Source organism: Ambystoma mexicanum, chromosome 4q (genome assembly GCF_040938575.1).
Source record: "Ambystoma mexicanum isolate Mex_15411 chromosome 4q, UKY_AmexF1_1, whole genome shotgun sequence".
NCBI classification, from domain to species: Eukaryota; Metazoa; Chordata; class Amphibia; order Caudata; family Ambystomatidae; genus Ambystoma; species Ambystoma mexicanum.
This window is the reverse complement of record NC_090928.1, coordinates 945,769,288-945,792,208: the sequence shown is the minus strand read 5'-3', so window position 1 is coordinate 945,792,208 and position 22,921 is coordinate 945,769,288. Positions and strand designations below refer to the sequence as shown.

General features: G+C 46.9%; 1 protein-coding gene across 3 annotated transcripts in view; it reads left to right on the top strand.

Moving 5' to 3' along the window:
• Window positions 1–22,921, top strand: part of UBR2 (ubiquitin protein ligase E3 component n-recognin 2) — a 2,523,611-nt gene that overhangs the window by 1,392,082 nt on the left and 1,108,608 nt on the right. For all 3 annotated transcript variants that reach the window (XM_069608499.1, XM_069608498.1, XM_069608497.1), the window contains one exon: window positions 9,000–9,102. In XM_069608499.1, the coding sequence (XP_069464600.1) occupies window positions 9,000–9,102 (103 nt within the window). The remainder of the gene's footprint in view (window positions 1–8,999; window positions 9,103–22,921) is intronic.

Below are 22,921 nucleotides of genomic sequence, written 5' to 3'. Positions count from 1 at the left end.
CAACCCTGTCTCCAACAGATTGTCCTTCCTGAACTTCAAGAAGTCTCAGGTGACAGGACCAGTTAGAAAATATCAACCAGTTGGTCGAAGTTGCAGAACGCCAACATTCATCTGCCCTCTTACCGTCTTCGTTTCCTCATGCTCCATGGTTTCCTGCATTTTTTTAGTGCCAGAGGCTCACTTTGTGATGAGATCCCTTCCATGGCTTCTCAGATCCCCGTGTTAACAGCTCTCTGGCAGTGTGACAGATCTCTTTAAACTTCTGACTCTGGTGTCGCACAACCTTTCTGTTGGGAAAGATTTCTCTTTTGGCAACTTGACCTCCATAGTTTCTCCCAATGTTTTAGCTTTGTTTTTTTAACCTGTTGTGACTTTTGGAGAAGTAAAGACTTCAAATTCACTTCCCCTGCCTTTTTCTCATTTGTTATGGCGAAACTGGTCAGTCCTTCAGACTATCACTAGTGTGAAACAGTTTTCCTTTTGTGACTTTTTAACATAGTACACAGCATCTTAAAATGCAGTGCAATGGGGATACTTTTCTATCACCCTAGCTTTTTACAGTTGGGGTTTTTCAGTACTTTTATATGTGCTTAAAGAGAAGCTGGTGACAGCAGATCTATTTTTACCATTTTTGCAGTATTTCGAGTGTGCTTATTTTCATTTACCACGTCTGGCTACTAAATGTGGCTAGTGCCCTAAAATGGCTGTGACACAGGATTTTCGATATTTCTTCGGCCATATTGTAGTTTGGCCTGGTTCCTGCTTTGCCAGTCAGGAAATCCCATATAAGGTTATGCGCTTGCCCGGGAAAGCTGCTGCTTTCGTGTGTCTAGTCCCATTCCTACCGGATCTCTGAAGACTCTGAGCGGTGCTTCAGCCCTTGGACTAGTGGGACCAACTAGTCTTTATGCCCTTTCGAGCATACAGCCATCCTGAGCTTTCAGAAGCGTCCCTAGACCCACCCAGTGGACTGATCAGCTTGCTCGTGGGCTACTACACCATAAGCATCGCAGTTCCGCCATTGCAGCCGGGACTTTGGTAGTCTCCAGTTTGTGGTACATGTCACCTTCCCACCAAATTTCAGCATCCAACCCTCAAGGGATCCGTTCCTAGAGAAGATTATTTAACTGTGACTGGAAGGATGCATGGTGTTTGTGTGCGATGGTCGTCGCTGGAACTCACTTGCCCCCGTCCTGTAAAGTGTCCTGAAGGGGCCTGCATCGTTGAATCTTGAATTTCTTCATCGCCAGAGTTTCCTGCATCTGGACCTCATGGGAAGAATCCTTGCACCAACAGCTCCTTTGCATCTCTCACTGGAACCAAAAATGGGAAATCCAACTTCCATTACAGCCCTTCCTCCTCCAGTCCCCTTCCCAACCTCCATCCACAACTAAATCCGCCAGTCGACCCATCAAGTTATCTGGGAAAATCTGAGTCAAGATGGTAAGTAAACGCAATGCATTATCTGCCCCTGTCCTCGATAGCATTGGGAACAAGTACCTTTGTATCCCAATCTTCCATTACGTTGTCTTTTGATCGTTGAACCTGGGAAGTATATTCTGAAAGATAAAAACAAAATGACTTACCTTAGTAACCTTGTTGAATATCATCTTTGAACTGACACCATCACACATAAATTAGATCTTACCTACAGGGAACACATTTTGGGGAGAAGCATTGGTGCGCCTGTGACATTTTGGCACAAGGCTCACTGTTATTAGGGATTGGACTGCTGTAGTTAGGGAAATTCACATGTGACTTGGTTTCATCATTCCTGCATTGAATCTACTTGATTGTGTAATAAATAACTTTTAATGCATTTATCAACCTATGGCGAATGTATATATGTTTGACTATTGTCCGATAATCTCACATGCTAGTTTAATTTTTCTGTGTGTAAAAGCCCTAGAATAAATGTTTGTATTTTATACATACCTGTCTAAATTGAATTATTGTGTATTATATTGTGTTGACTCGTTGAGGGCCCCTGACCGCACTCGCCAGATAACATTTACTGCTCTCCACGTTTACCTTGATTAGGTTTTGGCTAGCATCTGAGTTGCCCTGTTCACTAGAACTAGGGTAATCTCCTAAAATCTGTCCCTCTAGAAATCCATCTTAACTCTTCTGTGGTGGGCCTGTCGAGAATGTGATGGTGGGAGAACCAATTTGGCAGCCTTGTCAGAGGTGACTGATGACAGATGTCTCCTTGAAGGGCGGGGCGCTCATCTGGGTAAATTCACATTGAGCTAGCCCTGGTCCCTGGCAGAGTCCCAACAGTATACCAACCTGTGGAAGCTGCTGGAAATCTTGCAGGCACTGTTAAACTTTCTCCCAACGAAAATAACCTGATCCTAACAGCACAGTGGCCATGCGCTACCTTAACAAAAGGGGGGAGTAAGGCATCATTGCCCCTGTGCAGGGAAGCAAGGCAGCTCTGGTTCTGGGTGTTCAACATTTCCTTCTTAGTGGCGCACCCAGCCGGGACAGAGAAGTTGGTGGTGAATGCACTGAGCATGCAGGGTTTGCTCTCCCACTAGTGGGAGCTATACCAGGAGGCCCTTCCTCAGAGGCACCTCTCTATCTCCTGAGTGAACAGGAAGTGCAAGCTGTTCTGCTGTAAGGAATTTCCTCCAGGAAAAGGGCATTGGGGGACGCATTTGTAGTTGGATGGAATCTTCCACTGCTGTATGTGATCACGCAGGTTCTCTCTCGTTCTCAGGTGGTTGAGGAGATCCGGTACCACTGTAATTAATATTTTCCCAGATTGGGCCTGGAGTATGTAGTTCCTGGACCTTTAGGATATAGTCATTTGCATTCAGCGTCTTAACCTGAGAGTGGATTTACTCTCCCAAGGCAGGGGTCCCATCCTTTACCCAATCCAGAGCACCCCCAATTTTTATGCTTGAACTGTGATGCTCCGAAAGAAAGGCTATTTACAGTTGCTGCTGTGGAAAATTCTCTCCTTGTTATGGACCAAAAAGTAAACTCTTCATTTGAGTGTATTCTTCATTTGTGAACCCGGGACTGGTGCCTTAGTAGACTGCACACCTGCTGGCTCAGTTCCAGGTCGTCTTCTAGGTTCAGGTCTGCTGCTTTGCCTTGTGCCTCTGCCATTAATTCTGCCCCGTTCCTGGAATTGCAAGACCTGTTAAAGCTTCTTTTACTGTCTTTACCAAAGACAAGTTGACTCTTAAAGTGCAAGGTCTATCAGAGTTCCACCTGTCACATACAATTTGTTTGCCAGCTTTGTATCCACCATCTCATCCATCCAAGGAGGAAGAAAGACTACATATGCTCGACCCCCAAGAGGACTCTTGAGTTTCTTCATCACCAGGACAAGACAATTCAGGCTGGAAGACCAGCAATTCATTGGATATACAAGTCCAAAAACAGGTAAACGAATAACTAAGCAAACCGTCCTAATATGGTGTAAGGATAGGCATGGTATCATACCGTGAAGACGGACATAAGTGATCACAGTTTAAGGGTGTTTATCAAACTTCAATTGGGTTTGGAAAACGCCCATCTAATGCTAAATCCAAAGAAGTGAGCAAGCTACGACCATCAAATAATAACGCAGTGCTAGTAGAGTCTGATCAAAATAAAAGGGCCTATACTAATAAACATATTGTCAATCCTTAGTTCAATGGATTGCTTGTCTCCTGTAGATTCCTCATCTTGATAGATATCCATCATCCAGCTCTGCTGCTCGGAAATGTTCTTGACGTGTTTGTGTAGTGGTCCTCGACTCGGCTGTCGATACACCTTGAATGGTGGTCGATAATCGGCTCCGGAAGTGACGTCAGGTGCCATACATATACCACGTCACTATGCTCCATGCTTCATTTACTTGTTTCCACATACTCACATGCTGCATCGGGAGCCTACTCACTTTTACTCTAGGTTTTCAGACTACGTTTTTTTCGATGCACTTAGATATGTTTTCGTAATGGACCTCAGGTTTCAATCGGTACTCCGATTGCGAGGCCAAAATGTCAGTGACAGCCCCACACGACGTCTGTTTATGGTGTTTGGGTTACATTCGCGACACGGCGACCAAAATGCAACCCACGTCCCACTCCCTACGAGACAGTCGGTAAGCTGGCCCTGGGCTGACTGTCGCCGAAGGCTCCGGCGCGGTCTCCAGTCCGGTTGTCTTATGCCGAGAGTGAGGAGCCCACTCGTCACGACGAGGGCCGGCACTGCAAAAGAACGCCAGGTCCCACTACAGAAGTATGTCCTCATCCTCTTCCTCACGGAAGAAGCGATGCCACCATCAGCGGCAATCCGATTCTTCCTCAGAGCGAGGTAAGCCCTCTCAGGGACCGACCACTCGCGAAGAGTGGGATTCTTTCAAGAAAGAAATGCTTGAAGTGTTTCGGCTCCCACCCCTGACCAGCAGACCTCGGCAGCCAAAGTGTCAATCTGTACCCCCGACCCCACTCTTGCCAGGAAGTAGATGCCTTCGGCGCCGACTGAGCTTTTGGGCTCTGTGCCCCAAGAGGCATGAAAATTGCCCTCTAGAAGCCTCTCCCACGGCGCCCATCGGAGCCATCAGTGCCGGTACCCAATCCATCGGCCTCTAAGGCTCCTCTTCAAGTGACTAAACCCTCTGCCTCGGCACCCAGAGCTACGGAACCGAAGGAAAAGCCCTTGACATCGACCAGTGATGTCTCTGCCTTTCAACCGCTATCTTGGACAGGCTTTTTCGACTCGATGTGGTTGATTTTCGGCACCGATCAGGCCAAGGAGTACAAAGAGGTCGACCCCCATCTTTGTGGGATCAGCCGGTCTAGACTATTTCGAGGAGCCAGACAATTTGGTGGCACTTGCGCTAAGGGTCTTCAAGATGCCAGCGGGTTGGACACGTCTCTAGACCTTGAGATGCAACAAAAACAACCCTACACTCACTCTCATGTCAATTTTAGGACATTAGTAGAGAAAGTGGTTGACACCCTCGGCCTCAATATCCTGGATGAGGGCCTGGCTATTGGGCACAACATGCCCTTCAATCAGACCACAGCTGACCCTTTGGCTTCCATCTGGCAAAATCCATGCACTTCGCCCCCCGCGAGTACCAATGCCACGGGGAAGTACAGGCCGGCGAGAGGGGACCCTTCCTTCCTCTCATCACACCCTTCCCCGTAAGGGCTGGTAGTTCAGGCTGCCACTATATCCACCAGGCCCGCAACATCCACGTCGTTAAATATCCCTACAGACAGGGAAGAGAAAAAATCTTAGATGTTGAAAGAGATATCATTGTAATCTTCGCCTCAGTTGTCGAAGCCCTCACAATGCAATTATCGACACACGTAACAAAATCCTCGAAGGGGGTAGAAAAAACGAGAGATTCTATCTCCCACTACCAAGGAAGGACTTCTTTAAGTCACTTTCTTCTATTTATGAGGACCATGAACCCTCTTCGTATTAATCGCGTCCTTTTGGTTTGCAATATGGGACAAATCGTGTTCTAGAGGCTCTGATATCCGAGGAGTCAAGGATAAAAGATCTGCATGAGATTCTGCAAACTGCAAGTGGGATAGATACTTCTCCCAAAATTCTATTTGGAAGACCAGATCCCTCAGACCAGGCTGATAGCTCATACAGACAACTATACAGACAACTAATGTTTAGAGCCATTGAATATCTGGGATGGATAGACCTGCACCACATTTTGAGCAGGATGATCTTACAGTTATTTTAGATAAGGGACCCCAGCATGACCCTATTCTTCCCTTTCATGTAGCCTTACAAAGGCGGGTCAATGCCAAATGGGGAGAATTCTCATTCTATGGCTAAATTCCCTTACCTAGTGAGTCCCTCAGCAGCTTTGCTGGATTTCTGGAGTTTATTTTTTCTACTTGGTGAGAATGTGAGCTTTTCCCCCACTCTTACCTGTGTTTTGCCATGTGTATTTCATCTGTTTTTGTGATTGTAGACTCTGGAGTACACCACTTCAGTAGCCCCCTCTTTTGTGTGTTACACAGCACCTTCAGTGCAGTAACACAGGGTTGTCTTTTGGACTTACCACCGACTCCATTTCTGGGGCTGACTACTGTCCCCCAGAAAAGGGTAAAGTTCATTAACTTTACATAGTCATTTAACCACAGATCCAGTACACCCCATCTTACTGGAGTATTGGAAAGGGTTAATTCCTAGCCCTTTTTATCTGTACCTCTTGGAGCATTGTTTCACTCCCTTAACATTAAGACTTGGCTGGTGGCAGTGGTATCTACCCTAATTTTCCTACCACGGATATATTACATAACGTGGTATTGTTTTAGGCTATTTTAGTAGCCTCGAACTTTAAACCCGCTAGCCCAAATACTTTTTATTTCAGCTCTGATTGGGTTTAATCGCCATTTCTTTTTGTTAACATCCTTCTTGGGTCTTTCTTTGCGCGGCAAACCAGGTGTGCCTCCTTTGTTTGCCAACCTTTGGCGGGCTCCTGACCAGAAGCCCTCCTTTGGCGTCTGGGTGTGTAGGTGGGCTGAATAGGAGGGAGGGGTGTAGTCCCCCCCTGCACAGGGTCTCCTTGGAGACCCGAGTCGCACTGTGCGTTGATTGGCTGAGGTGGTTGTCCGGGCTGGACAAACCCCCCTGCTGATTGATTGACAGCCAGGCTGTGTGAATGGGGTGTTTTGGCATAAAAGGCAGGACTCTTGGGCTAGAAGTCAGTCGCCACTGGACCTGCAAGGAACCGAAGAGAAGCAGACGGCTGCTGCAACCCCGAGTCCCGGTGAAGCCCTGCTGCAGTCCTGAGCTATCTACCCTTCAGCAACCAGAGACGATCCAGTCCGGAGTCTTCTTCCCTTGAGCCTGGTGGGATCAACCAGCTAGTCTTTTCTTCAGTCAGAGAATCCTCTCCTGGGTCGAAATCACTGCTGTGCTGTAGTGGTCCGGATAGCCATCAGAAGAACCCTCTCCTGATTTAAAGGAGCACACCTTTTATTCATCGTTCTTTTTCGCTGCTGCTGGCTTCATCCCTGGGTAGTGCAGATCGCTCCAGACGTCGTCCATCTTGTCCCCACGACTGAAGCCGCAGGAACTGTGAGTCTGCAGGAACTACCAGGAACAACTGCCGTGCCACCAGCTTTTCTCCAACGGAATAAGGTACTGTGCACTTGGTAATTCTCTCCGTCTGACCAGCCGGAATCGGCGTGAACCCTTTTCCTCCACAAAGATTTGTTCTTTCTTCCCTCTTTCTTATAACTTTTACTTCCATTTGACAATCTTACGAACTCTTGGCATCTCGAATCTCAGACTGTTCAACGTGTGATCCTCAGCAACTGAGCATCTGCTCCATTGACACTGGCGCAGTCCTATGGACTTTAATCTGTATCTTTGAACCAGTCCTCGAGCCTCCTTGCCTCGAAAAAGTTTTGTCTTTGATTTTTATTCACTTTTCCCTTGTTTGAAATTCTTAAGTACAAAGTGTGTTTTAACTTCGTGAGCATTTCTATCCGCGGGTATGCGTGAGTATCCAACACCGGTCTGTCAAATCCTAATGTATTTACCTTGAATTTACTGGCACAAGTGGAATTGATTGTGTGTAGTGTATTTTACGTGTGGTTTCGAATTTATAGAAGTGAAGTATTTTATAACAGATGGTTTAAAAATAAATGTGCTTATATTTTTTACCTGAAACCTTGAGTCAGTGTTTGCTTGAGTCACAGTGATTGTTGTCCCTTTGTGTAATAGCTTCTACTGCTCATATACTCTTGAGATAAGCCTGGCTGCTCCGCCACTGCTACCACTTTAACATAGTAGTACAGGCCTGTACCAAATTGAACTTGTATTACCACCTGTAGTCTTAATTGTGTGTAGTGGTCCCTAAGCGCACTGCACAGGATTCTGCCTAACTTCCCTGAAGGAATTTGCAATTATTCGATCTTAGCATATGTAACCTCACTTCTCAACTCTGGAATGTTTGTATGATTGACATTTGAATGGTATGATTGCCATCTAAGGAAATGTACATTTGCACATAAAGAAGTATTTTGATTATTAATACCCTGGATGATGCACTTTTTGTAGAGCAGCCCTTCATAATTTATTTTCGTAATTCTCTCTGCAACTACTTCTATTTTAAGCACTCCTACAGGATTTGATTCAAACAATGTTACTGTTTGCAGACCATACATTAAGGCATTTGGATGCAGATTACCCAACTTTATCCCTAAAACGTATGATGCATGTAGTTTACCACTTATTCTCCCTAATGCTTTTGTAACAGTTTTTAAGGTTGTTTTCTTGCCAGAAAGCTATTGTCATTTTTAATTAAAAGACGAGGTTTTGGATCAGTTGAAAAGTTCTAATAACTCACAAAAAAAAAGTGGGCAATGAAATAGGTTTTTGGGAAAAATATGTCAGTTGACCTGAGAGTTGATGTAGGTGTGAATTACATTTTGTTTGCTTATCTTTCAGTTAAGCCCTCCATTGTATGTGAAATTAGCAAATCTAGGTTTGCAAAGTAATCATTGTGGCATTTGTATGTAAAGGCATGTGATAGATATTTGCCAGACACTACTGCAATCATACTACCGGGCAATAAGATTGCAACAGCAGGAAAATTGGCATTTGCAGGGCAGGGCAAATGCCAGTGTAATACCTATACACAAACCAAAATCTTTGGCTTTGCTAATACTTGATTGTAACAGGACTTCAGTGCACAAAACAGATGTGGGCATGTACATATTAGCACAATGTTTGTTTGTGTGATACAGAGGGAGTTTTGTGCATGAAATGGGTGGGAATGGTCATAGATGATCATGTCATGGGTGGGAAAAGAGCCTAACGACTCCCACATGCTGTGTCCAGCTCACATCTCGTATCCCACTTTTCTTAACTTGAATATAATAGTTTTGGCTTATCAGTGGTGCTAAATAGCCACAACTAAAAATGCTCATCTCAGTGCAAAACGGGACTACCACCGGTCAATGTGTTCTAAATAACAAATACTACCATTTGTTTAAAACTTGTGTATGTATCCGTAGGTTCTTCACTTGATTGGCATGGCTCTACAAGAAGAAAAGCAACATTTAGAGAGCACCACTGAAGACCATGTAGTAATGTTTAACTTTACTGAAAAGATTTCACGTAAGTGTGGCCATTAAAGTCTGTGTAGCTTTCCGTAGCTTTTTTTCCAAATTTAACAAAATCTATGTAATATCTGTGTATCCTAATATTGTGATAAGTCAAATGTTTGTTGAATTGTCACGTTTTCCCAATTCTATCCCTCATTCAATAAGATCCACCATTTGAAATATTTCTTTTTGTAAACGGAAGACCCAAAAACCATGATTTGTGGTTTCTAATGTAGGATATTGGTGTTAAGTCATAAATACGTTTAATTTCCTTTTGCTAACTATACAATTTGCATAACCATGCTGCGGTTTTGGTTTTCTAGTTGGTTTTCTAGACTTTGTTTACTATCAGACAGCCATTTTAATGCAACTCATTTGTGGTGTGTTGCCCCTAGTAGTCCACATGGCTTCCATGGCTGGCATGCTCTTGTGCCACCCCATTTTGTCCCAGAATGTATATTGGGCAATAGAGTGGTGAACGCTGCAGGTGTTGATACCCAGTTGGTCCATATGGTGGCCTTTGGGCTACCAATGTGTTTTAAAGATCCTACACCAGAGCTATTTGTTTGGTGTACTTTGGGTTGGAAAGTCCCCAAACCTCCCCCTCTAGCCCTCAACCCCAAATGCCCCACCCCCAGGCCCACACAAAGCTGATATATTTTTACAAAAATATAATTTGGTGAAAAACATATTGAGGAAAACTGTACGGACAAAGTACGCATACATAAAATAACAAGAAAAACAAACGCATTATGCTTCCCAGAGCCTGCCACTGCTCAGTTTGTATTACTGGTCTCATAGAGGCCTCAATCAATATCCGTTTGGGTGTGCTTAAGTGTATGGAGTTTGGCTGGCCAATCCTAATAGGATTGCTGTGAAGACTTTAAGCGCTGCACAGTTGTCGATTGGTTGGCAGGGTAACTTGCATTCTATGTATAACTAGTGAGTCTCATGGCCCTTTTAGAGATTTGTTATCAACTTACCCAGAAGAGGTTGGAGAGATAAGATGACTTTGAGACCTTGCTGCTTCTATACTGGCTGCCCTTCTGGTCTTCCTACTGAACTTCTCTGCTAAGGAGCTCTTCCTCAACTTCCTTCTGGTCTCCTGTGCTGCAGCCGCCTGGCCTCTGATATGTTCTCTAGACCCGATGTGAAAACTCCCTTTCTATGGCATGCAGTCTACCCTGCCAAACCTCTTCAGTCTTATTACCCAACTGATATCCTCGACAAAGGTCCTCTGTCTAAATGGGCACTGTATTTTAACAGAGCCAAATCGGAGACCATTGGGGCTTTATGGCAGCTACCATGTTCGACGCCAGCAGTCAATGCCCAGCTGACTAAGAAATACAAGCCAGCTGTGACGGAATGGCCTGCTGCTGCTTTGCCAAATATTGTATTACTATTGTATTTATTGAGCACAGACCTAGCTTCGAGAAGCAACAGAGCGCTTTACAGAGGTATACACCACAATACAGATGCATAACGGAACCGCTTTCAGTGGTAACAGAACAGCTACACAGCAGGGGATAGAATACAGAGGGGGAGAAGAGGGTATCAAGTCAGGTGGCGCGGGGGGCAACGTGATGGCTTAGGTGTTGAGGACAGACTCCTTGAAGAGGTGGGTCTTGAGTTCTTTTCTGAATTGTAGGAGCGTGCGGGCAATGGCATTCTTCTGCTCACTCGTGGGACAGTTGCAGGAAAGATTTGTGATGCTTTTGTACCTCTCCTGAAGCTTTTGGGGGCAAGTTAAGCTTGTTTACTTCACTTGACTTGCTAAGCTCATCTGTTTAGGGGGACTGATCAGTCTGTTCGCCGATGTGAAATTCCCTGTTTGTAATACACTGCACACTTCACCTTGCAATGATGTGGGGTAGGGATACTTTAGTCCCTTTATTTTTGTTGTTTGTAACTTGTGCTTACTCCCATGATGTGTACAAGACAGGCTGGTGGCAGCTGCTCTTTTTCTATCAGGTCTCATTTAATTGTCTTGTACACTTTTTCATTTTACTGCTTAATTCCTTTTAGAGTACCACCTACTCTAAGATGGCAGAAGAAACAAGATTTTAATCTGTATTTTGCCCATCTTGTTGTTTGGCCTTCTTCCTGCCTTCTCAGGGACCGATTTGCCATGTGTGGTATGCGCTTTCTCAGGGAAAGCTCCAGCTTACTTGGACACATCAGCAGTATGTAGGTAAGTGGTCAGATGTGGGACTTTGGACTATCTGGGGGACCCAGTCCACTTCCATTCCAAAGTGTCTGTTGCTGTTAGGATGTGGTGGCCAGAGGCTGTCCGGGATTGGGCAGTCCCAGTCAGTTTAAATGGTGCAGATCCATACCATTGGTGGAGTTTAGGACAACTCCAGCTGGAATCCTGAATAAAAGAAGGACTTTGTTTCCTGTAACTTTGTTTTTGGTGGCTTAGTGTTTGCTTGCTTGATGTGTCCAAGACATTCTGGTGGAACCCGATATTTTTCTACTGTGTTTTATATTCTCTTGTGCACTTTTGCATTTTACTGCTTAATGCCTTTTAGAGTATCTTTTAGTATCTCTAAAAATGGCCGTCCCACAAGATTTTCACCTGTCCTTTGGCTATCTTGTATTCTGACCGCCTTCCTGCCTTCTAAAGGCTGGATTTGCATATATAGTGCAAGCCCAATCTGGGGCAAATCAGCTATGTGTGTTTCTGGAAAGATGTGGCGGCAGGACTGTCTTGTCCAAGTCCACATCCTGGCTGCAGTGTCTGTTGCTGGGTAGATCTGGTGGCGGGAAGCTGTCCATGATTGGACAGCCCCTGCCACTTTGAATGGTGCAGAGCCTTACCATGGTGGGCTTGGAGGTCAACACAGCTCCAGTCTTGAATAAAATGAATTTTGCAGCCATTCAGCAGATATTCATTGGAGCCAAGACCCCTACGAAGAGGAGCATCTCACTTAAGATGTTTTCTTAAAGTGCCTTTCCCTGATCGCCACCTGCATTGTGCCCTGGGGTTCTCTCTGGTAGTCTACAACACAGTGGTCCTTTCTTCTTCGTGTCAGTGTTGTCCAGCTGTCCAGTCTCAAGAAAGTGTCTCCCCAGCGTGCAAAACCGCTGACTAGCTGGACCCAAAATCCTGATGCCGAAGTGACCCCTGTGGTTGTGACCCCAAGACCACCTTAACTGGAACCAAGATGCAGAGCACAGGGGCTCTGCGATTTTAGGAGCTAACAAAGTAGTCCCTGCGTGAATCTAAGTACAGGGGTGAATAAACATACCAGTTGCTACTTTTCCCGCCTTTCCCCCCAACCTACATAGTATTTAACAGCATAAAGTCCTTGCATTACCTGCCAAGCCCTTGCCTGACCGTGATTGGTGAAGGTTCTGGTCAAGGATCCTTCCCTGGTCAGCCCCTAAATCGGTTGGATTGGTAGAGGATCTGCTAAGAACGTTCCTACAATTGTTATATTTTGAAACCCTTTCAAACTGACGTGCAGGCCGGTGGTCGCTCGTTCAGTTGACACTCTTGAACCTTTTTCCATCTCTTAAGAGGTGCCTGTTAACACAATATATGAGATCTTGCAACCTGAGGTACCTATTTTACTGTTCAGTGAGGCCCTCCTTAATCTGTTGCCAGTGTGCAATTAGGCCTCTGTAGCCCGTGGCCCCATGGGGCTCAGCTAGTGCGGCTACATGTTGTCCTCTGAGGGAATACGTAAGAAGAAAGACGCAAACACAAGGGTAGTAGAGCAGAGAATCTAGAGGCATTTAAAAAAGACCATTTGAAAAAGACAGTTTAAGAATAGAGACAGAGAGACTAACCTGTGGGGGGTTGCTGCCTCGAGCGGCCCCAGGGCCTTAACCCATCCAGCAGCGCTGGCTGGCGCATGGGGGAGCCCCAAATAGACTTATCTGTGGGGCCGAGCTGCTATGCCAGGGGCATCTCGGCCACCTCTGGGCCATGACGCCTCACGGACCACCCGGGGGCTGTCCCGGACGAGCCCCCGAGACATTTTCAGCCCAGGTTGTTTGGGACTGATGTCTGGGCTCACAAAACACACCCTGGCCAGGACACCTGTGGGGGGGTTACCCTAACCGGGCTGCCTGGCCGTGCCCCCAAAGGACTGCCCAGCCAGGCGTGCCTGTTAAGTCCTCCCGGGCTGTGTATGCCAGGAGCAGCCCAGGAGGTGAAGCAGAGTCGCTCAGCGGAAGCCCGCTCCGCCCCAGAGGGTGGAGCAGTGAATGTATAAGTCTCAAGTTGGCCTCGGCAGCCAACCCGGTTGAAGAGGCGGCGGGGGAAGTCCTGGTTCGCTCCGTTAAGCACCCGGGTGAAAAAAGCTTCGGGCTGCAAAGCAGAGTGGCCTGGGTGAAGACGTGGCCCGCCCTGAGTTCTACAACGCATTGTTGAGTGGCCGGGCCAGGAGGAGGCCGCGGGAGCGGTGGTGAGCGTGGCCTCATCGTCATGGCAACAGGAACGGCGCCAAGATTAAAAATAGCACCTGAGTGTCAGCAGTAATATCGGGTGGGCCCCCCTGCCAATGGGGCCCACCCTGAAGTATTATAAATACTGCGGGTGTGCAGCGGTGAGTGTGAGCAGTTCATCATGTGCGCAGGTTTGGAGAGGAGAGAGGGCAGCGCCGTGAATGCTGTTGGCCCCACGTGGCAGACGGGGGGCCACCATGAAGCAGGAAGAGGGCCCAGACCCATCAGGGGACAGGACCAGCTTGTTGCAACCATTGTGTCACCAGACCACCATTCAGGAGCACTCCTTCACCCACTTGCCCAGAGCCAGCACCCAATTGTCAGACTTAAGGTGTTGTGTAGGCGTGACTGACTGCAGCAGTCACCCCATTGTGACATAGCGTTTCATGTTGTAAATATGTTGTAAGTCTATGTATGAGTAATTATTTGTATATTTTTATCTAATGTTATGAGGGTAAACGTTAAGTAGGGTGGAAGTAGAGAGTTGGGGCATTAGGGGTATATTAAGTAGGGTAAAAGTTAAATGGGTAGGTTGTGAAGATGGCCATGGTTTTGAGTAGAGAGAAGGTACTCTGACGTGAGGTAGCCGGATATGTTGGCGGCCTGCAGGGCACCTCCCTATCCAGCGGACTGGGGTTTTGGGGGGTGTCATCCATAACTGTCCCTGCTCCGGGGAAGAGCACCCCTTGCACAGAGCAGGGCCGGGAAATTGAGGCTACACCTGCTTCTAGGTCTATTGTGGACAGTCGCATAGCACAGAAACATAGGGTAGGAGCAAGAGATCCTCTTCTTCTTTTATTTTATTTTTTCCCTCCTAACCATTGAGGAACAAATATTTGTCTGTTTCCCAGACAAAAAATCAGAGAAATTTAGACTCTGGGTTGCGAGGAGGGGTGAATTCTTTCAAAAGGAAGCCTAGCATCAAATACATTGAATGCCTCTGTATCTTAGCCCAGTATTCTCATGCTCTCTGGGAGGCGCAGAAGATGCAACCACGCATTCTCCCCCTGAATTCCAGGAATATGGGAAGCAACTGGTACGATGCAGTAAAGATACCATGAGGAACATTCTGGAAACGGGCCTGGCTACCAGAGACTGTGCAACACGGTCCATGGTGGCTGCAGCAGTTATATGCAAACACTTCTGGACAAGTACAAATTTCATCTAGGATGTCCAGGCACAACTCTTATGTGTTCCATTTAACGGCACAGTTTTTTGTTAGGAAAGCAGACATATGTCTCCAGAAACATATGGACTTGTTGGGTAAAAATTTCAATTATATGAATAATCTTGCTTACATGTGTTAACCCCGGAACATTTTGCTGGACTTGATTATTTTTCGTTGTTCCTAGGGGAGTGGTAATCTTTTCCCCCTTTCACCTAGTCTTTTCTCTTTTTATCTCTATAGTGTGTGTATGGATTTATATTTCCCTATAACTTTTGGGCTTTGGCTGCGTTGCCCATTTGGGTTTCCCTTTTAATTTTCTTTCATCTTGGGTGAACTACTGTTCCCAACATTAAAGAGGAATTTCCAACCCCTTTACATTTAATATGTGAAACTAGCACGCCTCACCTTATGTGGAGTGCTGGCGAGATGCAGTGTATCCCCTTTTCGAAAGGATTGTCCTCCCATGTATTCATCTTTGATATTCGATATCCAGCTTCAGATGCTTCCACAACATTTTTCGGCACAGGGCGCTGTGCGTCAATGGCGTCGACTTGATGTCCCTCGAAGGCCTCCGTCTCGAGGATGATGTCATAGTCATATATAGCATGTGCAGCGCCTTTTGGCTTCAGTTCTGTTTATCCGCAAATGCTATCGGTTCAAGAAATATGGCGCGCTTCTTCACTTCTTGATGACTTAATTTCTTTGAGAAATCGAGAATGTCTTCGTCAACACAGACCACACCGAAGACCGTGTTCAAAAAGTGTTGTGATGGTGGGTCGAAAATGTCATTGACCGATCCTCATCGTATGTTTGTGGTGCCTCGGGGTAGACCATAACACCTCATACTGCTCCAAGTGCCAGTCGATGACAGGAAAGACCTTGAAGGAAGAAAAGGGGAAATTGACGTTAGGTCAGTGTTAGGCAGAAACCTGTGCAGTTCCCTTAGGGAACACTGCAAAAGATTTAGGACTACAGGTGTTAGCAGTAAACCCACTTGGTAGCAGCCTGTACCACCCAGATTTACCTGGTAGCTGTGGCTGAGCAGTCAGACTTCTCTCAAGAAGAATTAGGCAGTATGCAAAGTATACACAATAGGCACTCGGACACACCAATACAAGCAAACACTGACCAGAGCTTTGGTATCAAAGTATATAATTATTTATTTAAAAACACACTGTTTGAAACACTCCAGCACTCTTGTTGTAAAATATTCTAAACGCAGTTACTATTGTAATATATACACTCCTTTTTCCTTATAAGATAAGTCTCAGTAAAACACCACTTATTTTTATACAGAGGTGAGCGCTTAACTAGATGGCACTCCAATACGTTTGTGAGAAAGGGAGGGAAAAAGACAGAATATGGAAAGGTACACCACTCTAAGATTTAGGAACACTGTTAGCAAGGCAGAAGAGCAAAAGTCACTGGTGAGCCAAAGTCCAAAGGCTGGCCCCACTCTTAGAGAGAGCAGAGCTCAAATGCGCCCAAGATCACACAGTTACACTAGGCTTAGAAAGTCTTGCAGAGAGTTCAAAAAGAGTTTAGAGAGGCTTAGGAAAGTTTAGCCAGGGTGTCCCAGGCAAACCCAGGTTCGAAAGCCGGGTGCTAAATCTACCCCGTACAGTCGGTAGCAAGGGAAGCCTGCTGGGACACGGTACCTTAAGTGGGAAGGATCCTCCAGCGGTGGCAGTTGTTCCTGGTAGTGGGTGCAAGTCGCATCGTCGTCGTCCAGGGGAAGAGAAGATCTCGACTTGGAGGAAAGATGAGGGTCGTTGCACTACCAGGGAAGAAACCAGCCGCGGAGTTTTCCGATTAAAGGTGGTACCTTTGTTTTGCGGTCGTGGTAAAACGTGGTATCCCGGTTGCCGGGGTGCTTAGCACAGGCAAGGCGGCCACGAGGTACGTCGGGAAGTCGAAAAGACGGTGAAACTGGTTATCCCCACCAGTCAAAGGAAGAAGACTCTGGCAGGAGATCTCCTCTGTCGTTGGGAAAAGTGGTGAGATGGTCCAGCAGGGCTCCACCGGTGGTGGCGTCGTGGCAGGTCGGCTCAGCTTCTCCCTCATCGGATTATTAGGTCCTGTGGCGACTTCTGAAGTTCCAGTCCCCAAAGCCCTGCTTTTATGCAGAAAACCCCCATTCACTCAGCCTAGCTGTCACTCAAACATGCTAAGTGGTGAGCCGGCCGGCTCACCACTTGGGCCAATCGGGACGGAGTGCGACTTGAGTTGCCTAGGCAACTCAGTCCAGGGTGCCTAAATCCCCCTCCACCCCTCCTAAGTACCCCAGACAGAGTGGCACCACTTTGGAGGGCTTCTGTGGAGAAGCCCGCCAAAAAGTGGAACAAAGGGCTCGACTTGGGTTGGAGTCATAGAAAAGAACACAAACGCCATTTTAGAATCAAGTTTTGGCAAAAAATACCAACCGGAGAATTAATATTAATTAAATAAACCGGCGGTATGTTCGAGGCTACCGTAAATAATTAAATAAAGATAGTAGCCTAAAACAATGGGAAATCCTATAGGAAGATATATTTGCGGTTGAATATAAAAAGTAGTATCCACTGCCACCAGCCAAAACTCGATCAGGGGGGACGGAGACGTGCCCCCTCGACTAACAGACCGCGGGGCAATTGAATTGCCCCAGCCAGTACATCCACAATATGATGGTTTGTACTGGTTCTGTTCAGAATTTAAGACTAGTAAAGTCAATGGTGACTTTACATGCCCTGGGAGACAGTAGTCAGTCCCAGGGTATGGAGTCTATACTGGGGGGTCACTATGACACCCCTGTGTTACTGCACTGAGGGTGCTGTGTAACACACATCACAAAAACACATGAAGCCCTATGGAGTAAAAGACCCCACAGCCCATTAAACACATCTAGATTCAAAGAAACACACTCAAATCATGCCCCAGAGTGAGGGTAAAAGAGTCTCACTCTTGGCAGGAGAAAAAAATAAACCCCAAAAATCCAGCAAAGCTGCTGGGGGACTCACTAGGTTAGGAAATTCAGCCTAAACAGAAAATTCCTCCTAACAGTCAGAACCTCAAATCTCCTACCCAGACAAAAAAACCTTCAACCAACGAGTCGAGAGGCGACTCTCCTCGGAGGAAGGTTAAGCAATCAAGATCGCAGAGTGGCTCCCTCCACTCCTCATCGTCGACGAAGTCTAGAAGAGGCACCATAGGTTGCCTTCTTCGACTTCATCTTCGGACGCTTCCCCTGAGAGAGTATCTTGCCCAACTAAAAAAATCCACTCCGGCCGAGTGGGAGGCCTTCAGAGCAGAGATGCTCAAGATATTTGAAAAACAAAAGCCTACAAGCAATGCTCCTACCGTGCCTTTCGAAAGAAGCCAGGAAGGAAAGTGCTCAACCTAAATCCAGCGCGCCTTCGAGCCCGGGACGCAGGCCTGATCCTCATAGGGAGCTATTGAGGCCTCGATCTGATGACGTAACATCGAAGGATCCAAAAGCATAAGTCGAGGTCGTCGACACGTTCAACGCTGGCGGTGCCTCCGACGCCAGCCAAACCCTCGACTTCGACGCCGAAGGCATCCGCCAGCTTGCGCCATCATTCCCAGCTGCGCCATCAACTCTGAGCGCCCCACCAAAGCCTATGGCGCCAATGAAAAAGACAGCTCCTCCAGATTCGAATCCATTAATCATAAAACCCCTCATACCTAAGAAGACCTCTGTGCCTCTACCAAGAAAATACTATTTTAAGTCCCTTACTTCTATATATGAGGAGAATGAGCCCTCCTATAACGAAGCTCCATTTGGCCTCCAATTTGGTACACCAACTGTACCAGAAAGTTTGATCTCAGAGGAGTCAAGGTTGAGAGACCTTTATGATAACCTGCAGATAGACAGTGGGGTAGACTCCTCACCTGAGTTGGAGTTTGGGAGACCAGAGGCTGGGGAGCATGCTGATGCGTTTTACAGACAACTCATGTCAAAGGTAATGGACTACCTCTGGTGGAGTAGGCCTCCATTGGCATTCAAACAGGATGATCTGACAGACATCCTGGATAAGGGTCCTCAGTCAGATCCTATATTACCTTTTCACATTGCTCTGCAAAAAAGGGTGGCGACGAATTGGGAATCACCGGAAACCCATCCAGCTGTAAATTAAAAACTTGACGAAGTACCACAGCCCTTCCAGTAGTGACCCAGACTACTTGTCAAAACACCCCACTTTAGAGAGTCTGGTGGTACAGGCAGCTACTGCAACTTCTAAGCAAGCGGCTTACCCTACCATCCCTCCAGATAGGGATGACAAAAGAGTAGATGGATGGGCAAGGTGAAGCTATTTTCTGCAGGGAGTATGGCACTCAAATCATCCAACTCAAAATGTGCCCTTGCAACATGTACGTTCACTCTATGGGACTGCATTTTCATGGCGGCAGAGCACATTCCCGATGGGGATGAAAGGCAGGTTTGTAGCCATAGTTAGAGACGGCAAAGAAGTGTGTGCTAGTCTCTTCAGTCAGGTCTGGCTGGATTCTGCTGACAGCATAAGTAGAGCCATGGCTACTAGCACTGTTATGCACAGATTTGCGTGGTTGAGTAAGTCGGCTTCTGCACCGGATGTGCAATCCAGACTTTACCATCTGCCACTGCATCAGCCGCCTCAAAACCTTTGAGGTCTTGAGTCACAGTTTACCAGTGGGAGGCAGACTGTCTCAGCATCTGGAAGAGTAGCGAGACATTACTTCGGATGCTTGAGCCTTGGAAACCATAGCCCACAGTTACTGCCTTCCTTTTATACAGAGACCTCGGAACAATCCACTGGTGAACCACTCTTTGAGGATTCCAGATCCGCTCCTTGTGCAGGAAATTTTAACCCTGCTAGAGAAAGGCTCTATAGAACCGGTGCCTGTAATGGAGAGGAACAAGGGTTGGTATTCCCCTTATTTCCGAATACCCAAAAAGGACGGAGGACTGAGACCCATCTTGGACTTGAGATACTTCAACAAGTTCCTCAGGAAGGACAAGTTCAAGATCGTCACACTTTCTCCGATCCTTCAGGCCCTCCAACTCCAGGATTGGATGGCGTCATTGGACCTGCAGGATGCTTATTTTCATGTGCCAACCCATCACAAGCACAGAAAATACCTGAGGTTCGCAGTTAGCGGTTCTCATTATCAATTTCGAGTTCTGCCATTTGGGCAGACCTCCGCCTGGAGAGTTTTCACCAAACTGATGGCGGTCGTGGCAGCGAGTCTCAGCAGAGGGGGAATTCACATCTACCCTTACCTGGACGATTGGCTGATCAGGGCGCGTTCTCCCGAACAAGACCTGGATCATCTCAACATCACCTGCCACTCCCTTCACAGACTGGGTTTCTCCCTCAATTACAAGCAGTCCCATATGACATCTTCTCAGACACTCCAGTTCTTCGGAGCTGTTCTGGATACATCCTTGGGAAAGACCTTGCCACCCGAGGTGAGGGCTCAAGACATTCTACAGATGGTCACCGCATTTTTAAGTGCCCAGTGTCTCCCGGCCATAGATTTTTATTTTTTTTATTTGAGGTTCCTCGGCCTCATGGCACCCTAAATTTTTCAGGTGCCAGAAGCCCTCCTGAGAATGAGGTCCCTTCAATGGGCTCTCAGAGCTCAATGGTTCCAGTTCTCAGAGCAGATGTCGGCCTACTAACCTACGGTCATCGGTGGAAGTGTTTTGCTAAGTCGTGCCGGTCACAGAAGATTACCCTCTGAGGATCGCGACCCCACAGATTATTCCATACTTGATTTTCTTGACAAAAGCTGGGCTGGCTCACGCATTCATCAAGGTACGCCTGGCAGCCATCTCTCGCTACACCAGATCCACGGAAAGAATCTCGCTGTGGTCCCACAGACTTGTCAGGAAATTTCTCAAGGGGCTTTTTTCGATCTTTCCCTCTGGTGAAGGCACCTGCCCTGGCATGGTAACTCAGCGTGGTCCTGACAAGACTCATGGGGGGCCCCTTTCGAACCTTTGCATCAGGCACCACTCAAGTTTCTCTCATGGAAGACGGCATTCCTTGTGGCCATCACCTCAACCAGACGAGTGGGTGAGATTCAGGCCCTATACTTCAGGCAGCCATGTATGCCATTCCACGAATCAATGGTGGTACTGCATATGCACCCCACTTTCATTCTGAAGGTTCTGTCAGAATTCCATCTTACCTACGCCTTTGGTGTTGCCTGTTTTCTTCCCGAACCCTTCGTTGCTGGACATTGCTCGTGCCTTGAAGTTCTCCAGCATGGGGTCTGGCATGGATTCACATGCTCATGAATATTCCCTGTCAGGCTGGGAATCCTTGGTAAAAGAAAAAAGTTTCAGTTTCGTTTCTAAACTGTCTTTCTCCTATAAACCAATCACTGAGCTCTGGGTCATACTGCCCCTATACAATGACTACCCTCTACGCAAGCCTCTCCTCTGGCAGCCATCCTCAGATTTTTACCGCACGTTCAAGTGTTGGGAGTGTTAGGGAGAATTCTCTTATAAGGCTAATTTCCCAAACCTAGTGAGTCCCCCAGCAGCTTTGCTGGATTTTTGGGGTTTGTTTTTTTTCTCCTGCTAAGAGTGAGACTCTTTTCCTCCCACTCTTAGGCATGATTTGAGGTATGTCTTTGACTTATTGTGTGCTTATGGGCTATGGGGTCTTTTTACTCCATAGGGTATCATCTGTTTTAGTGTGTGTGTTACACAGCACCCTCAGTGCAGTAACACAGAGGTGTCATAATGACCCCCAAACATAGACTCCATACCCTGGGACTGACTACTGTTTCCCAGGGCATGTAAAGACACCTTTGAATTTACTAGTCCAAAATTGTGAACAGAACCAGTACAAACCATCATATTGTGGAAGTACTGGAAGGGGTTAATTAGATTGCCCCTGGGTCTGTTTCCAAGGGGGGACTGTCCAGTCCCCCCTTGTCGAGTTTCTGGCTGGTGGCAGTGGTTACCACGCAAAATATTCCACCGGAATATTTCCTATGGGATTTTCCCATTGATTTTAAACGCACCACTTTTTTGGTGCAATGTTAAAGATACCGCTGGTTTATTTATTTAATATAAAATCACTGGTTGGGTCTTTTCGCCAGAACTCTTTTCTAAAATGGCGTTTGTGTCCGTCTCTGTAACTCCAACCAAGGTCGGGCCCTTTGTTGCACTTTTTGGCGGGCTTCTCCACAGAAGCCCTCCAAACTGGTGCCACTCTGTCTGGGTTCCACAGGATGTGTGGGTGGGGGAATTGGCACCCTGGACTGCGTTACTCTGTTCTGGTTGGCCCAGTGATGAGCATGTATGAGTGACAGCTAGGCTGTTGAATGGGGGTTTTTCTGCATAAAAGCAGGGCTTTTGGGACTGGAACTTCAGAAGTCGCCACAGGACCTAAGAAATCCGAAGAGGGGAGAAGCTGAGCCATCTGCAATGACGACACCACTGGTGGAACCCTGCTGCAATGACCTCACCACTTTCCCGATGACAAGAGAAGATCTTCTGCTGGAAGAGTCTTCTTCCTCTGAGCTGGTGGGATCAACCAGTACGCCATTCGCCTTCCAGGACGTCTCTTGGTCGAATCGCCAGTGCCAAGCACCCCGGCGGCCGGATAGCCAAGCTTCACCACTGTGACCGCGAATAAAAGGAACACACTTTTTAACCGCGCGAACTCTGCGGCTGGTCTCTTCCCTGGGCAGTGCAACGACTCCAAGTTTCCTCCTCCACAAGATCTTCTCTTCCCCTGGTCGAAACCACAAACTGCACCCGCTGCCAGGAACAACTGCCACCGCTGGAGCTTCCTCAACTTTAAAGGTACTGGGTTCCACCTGGCCTCCCTTTCTACGGTTTGCTAAAGGTGACCCTTAAATCCTTGGCTTTCCAACTGGGTTGGCCCCAGACCTTCTAACTTTACTTTCTGAATCAACCCAACCTCTTGTGAACATGTTTACAAAGACTTGAATGCATTTCTAAACTGTCTGATCTTGGGCACATTTCACCTTGCTCCATTTAAAGTGGGCCTGGCCTATGAACTTTGGCTCTACAGTAGACTCTGCCTTCACTAACTTGTTTTGGTCTTAGAAAAGTGTTGGGAACTGTTTTATTTTCATGACCTGCCTTTTTCTCTCCCTTTAACTTAATTATTGGAGTGCCATCTAAGTTACGTGCTCGCATCTGTTTTTACAAATAGTGGTGTTTTGACTTAGACTTGTCTAATAATTC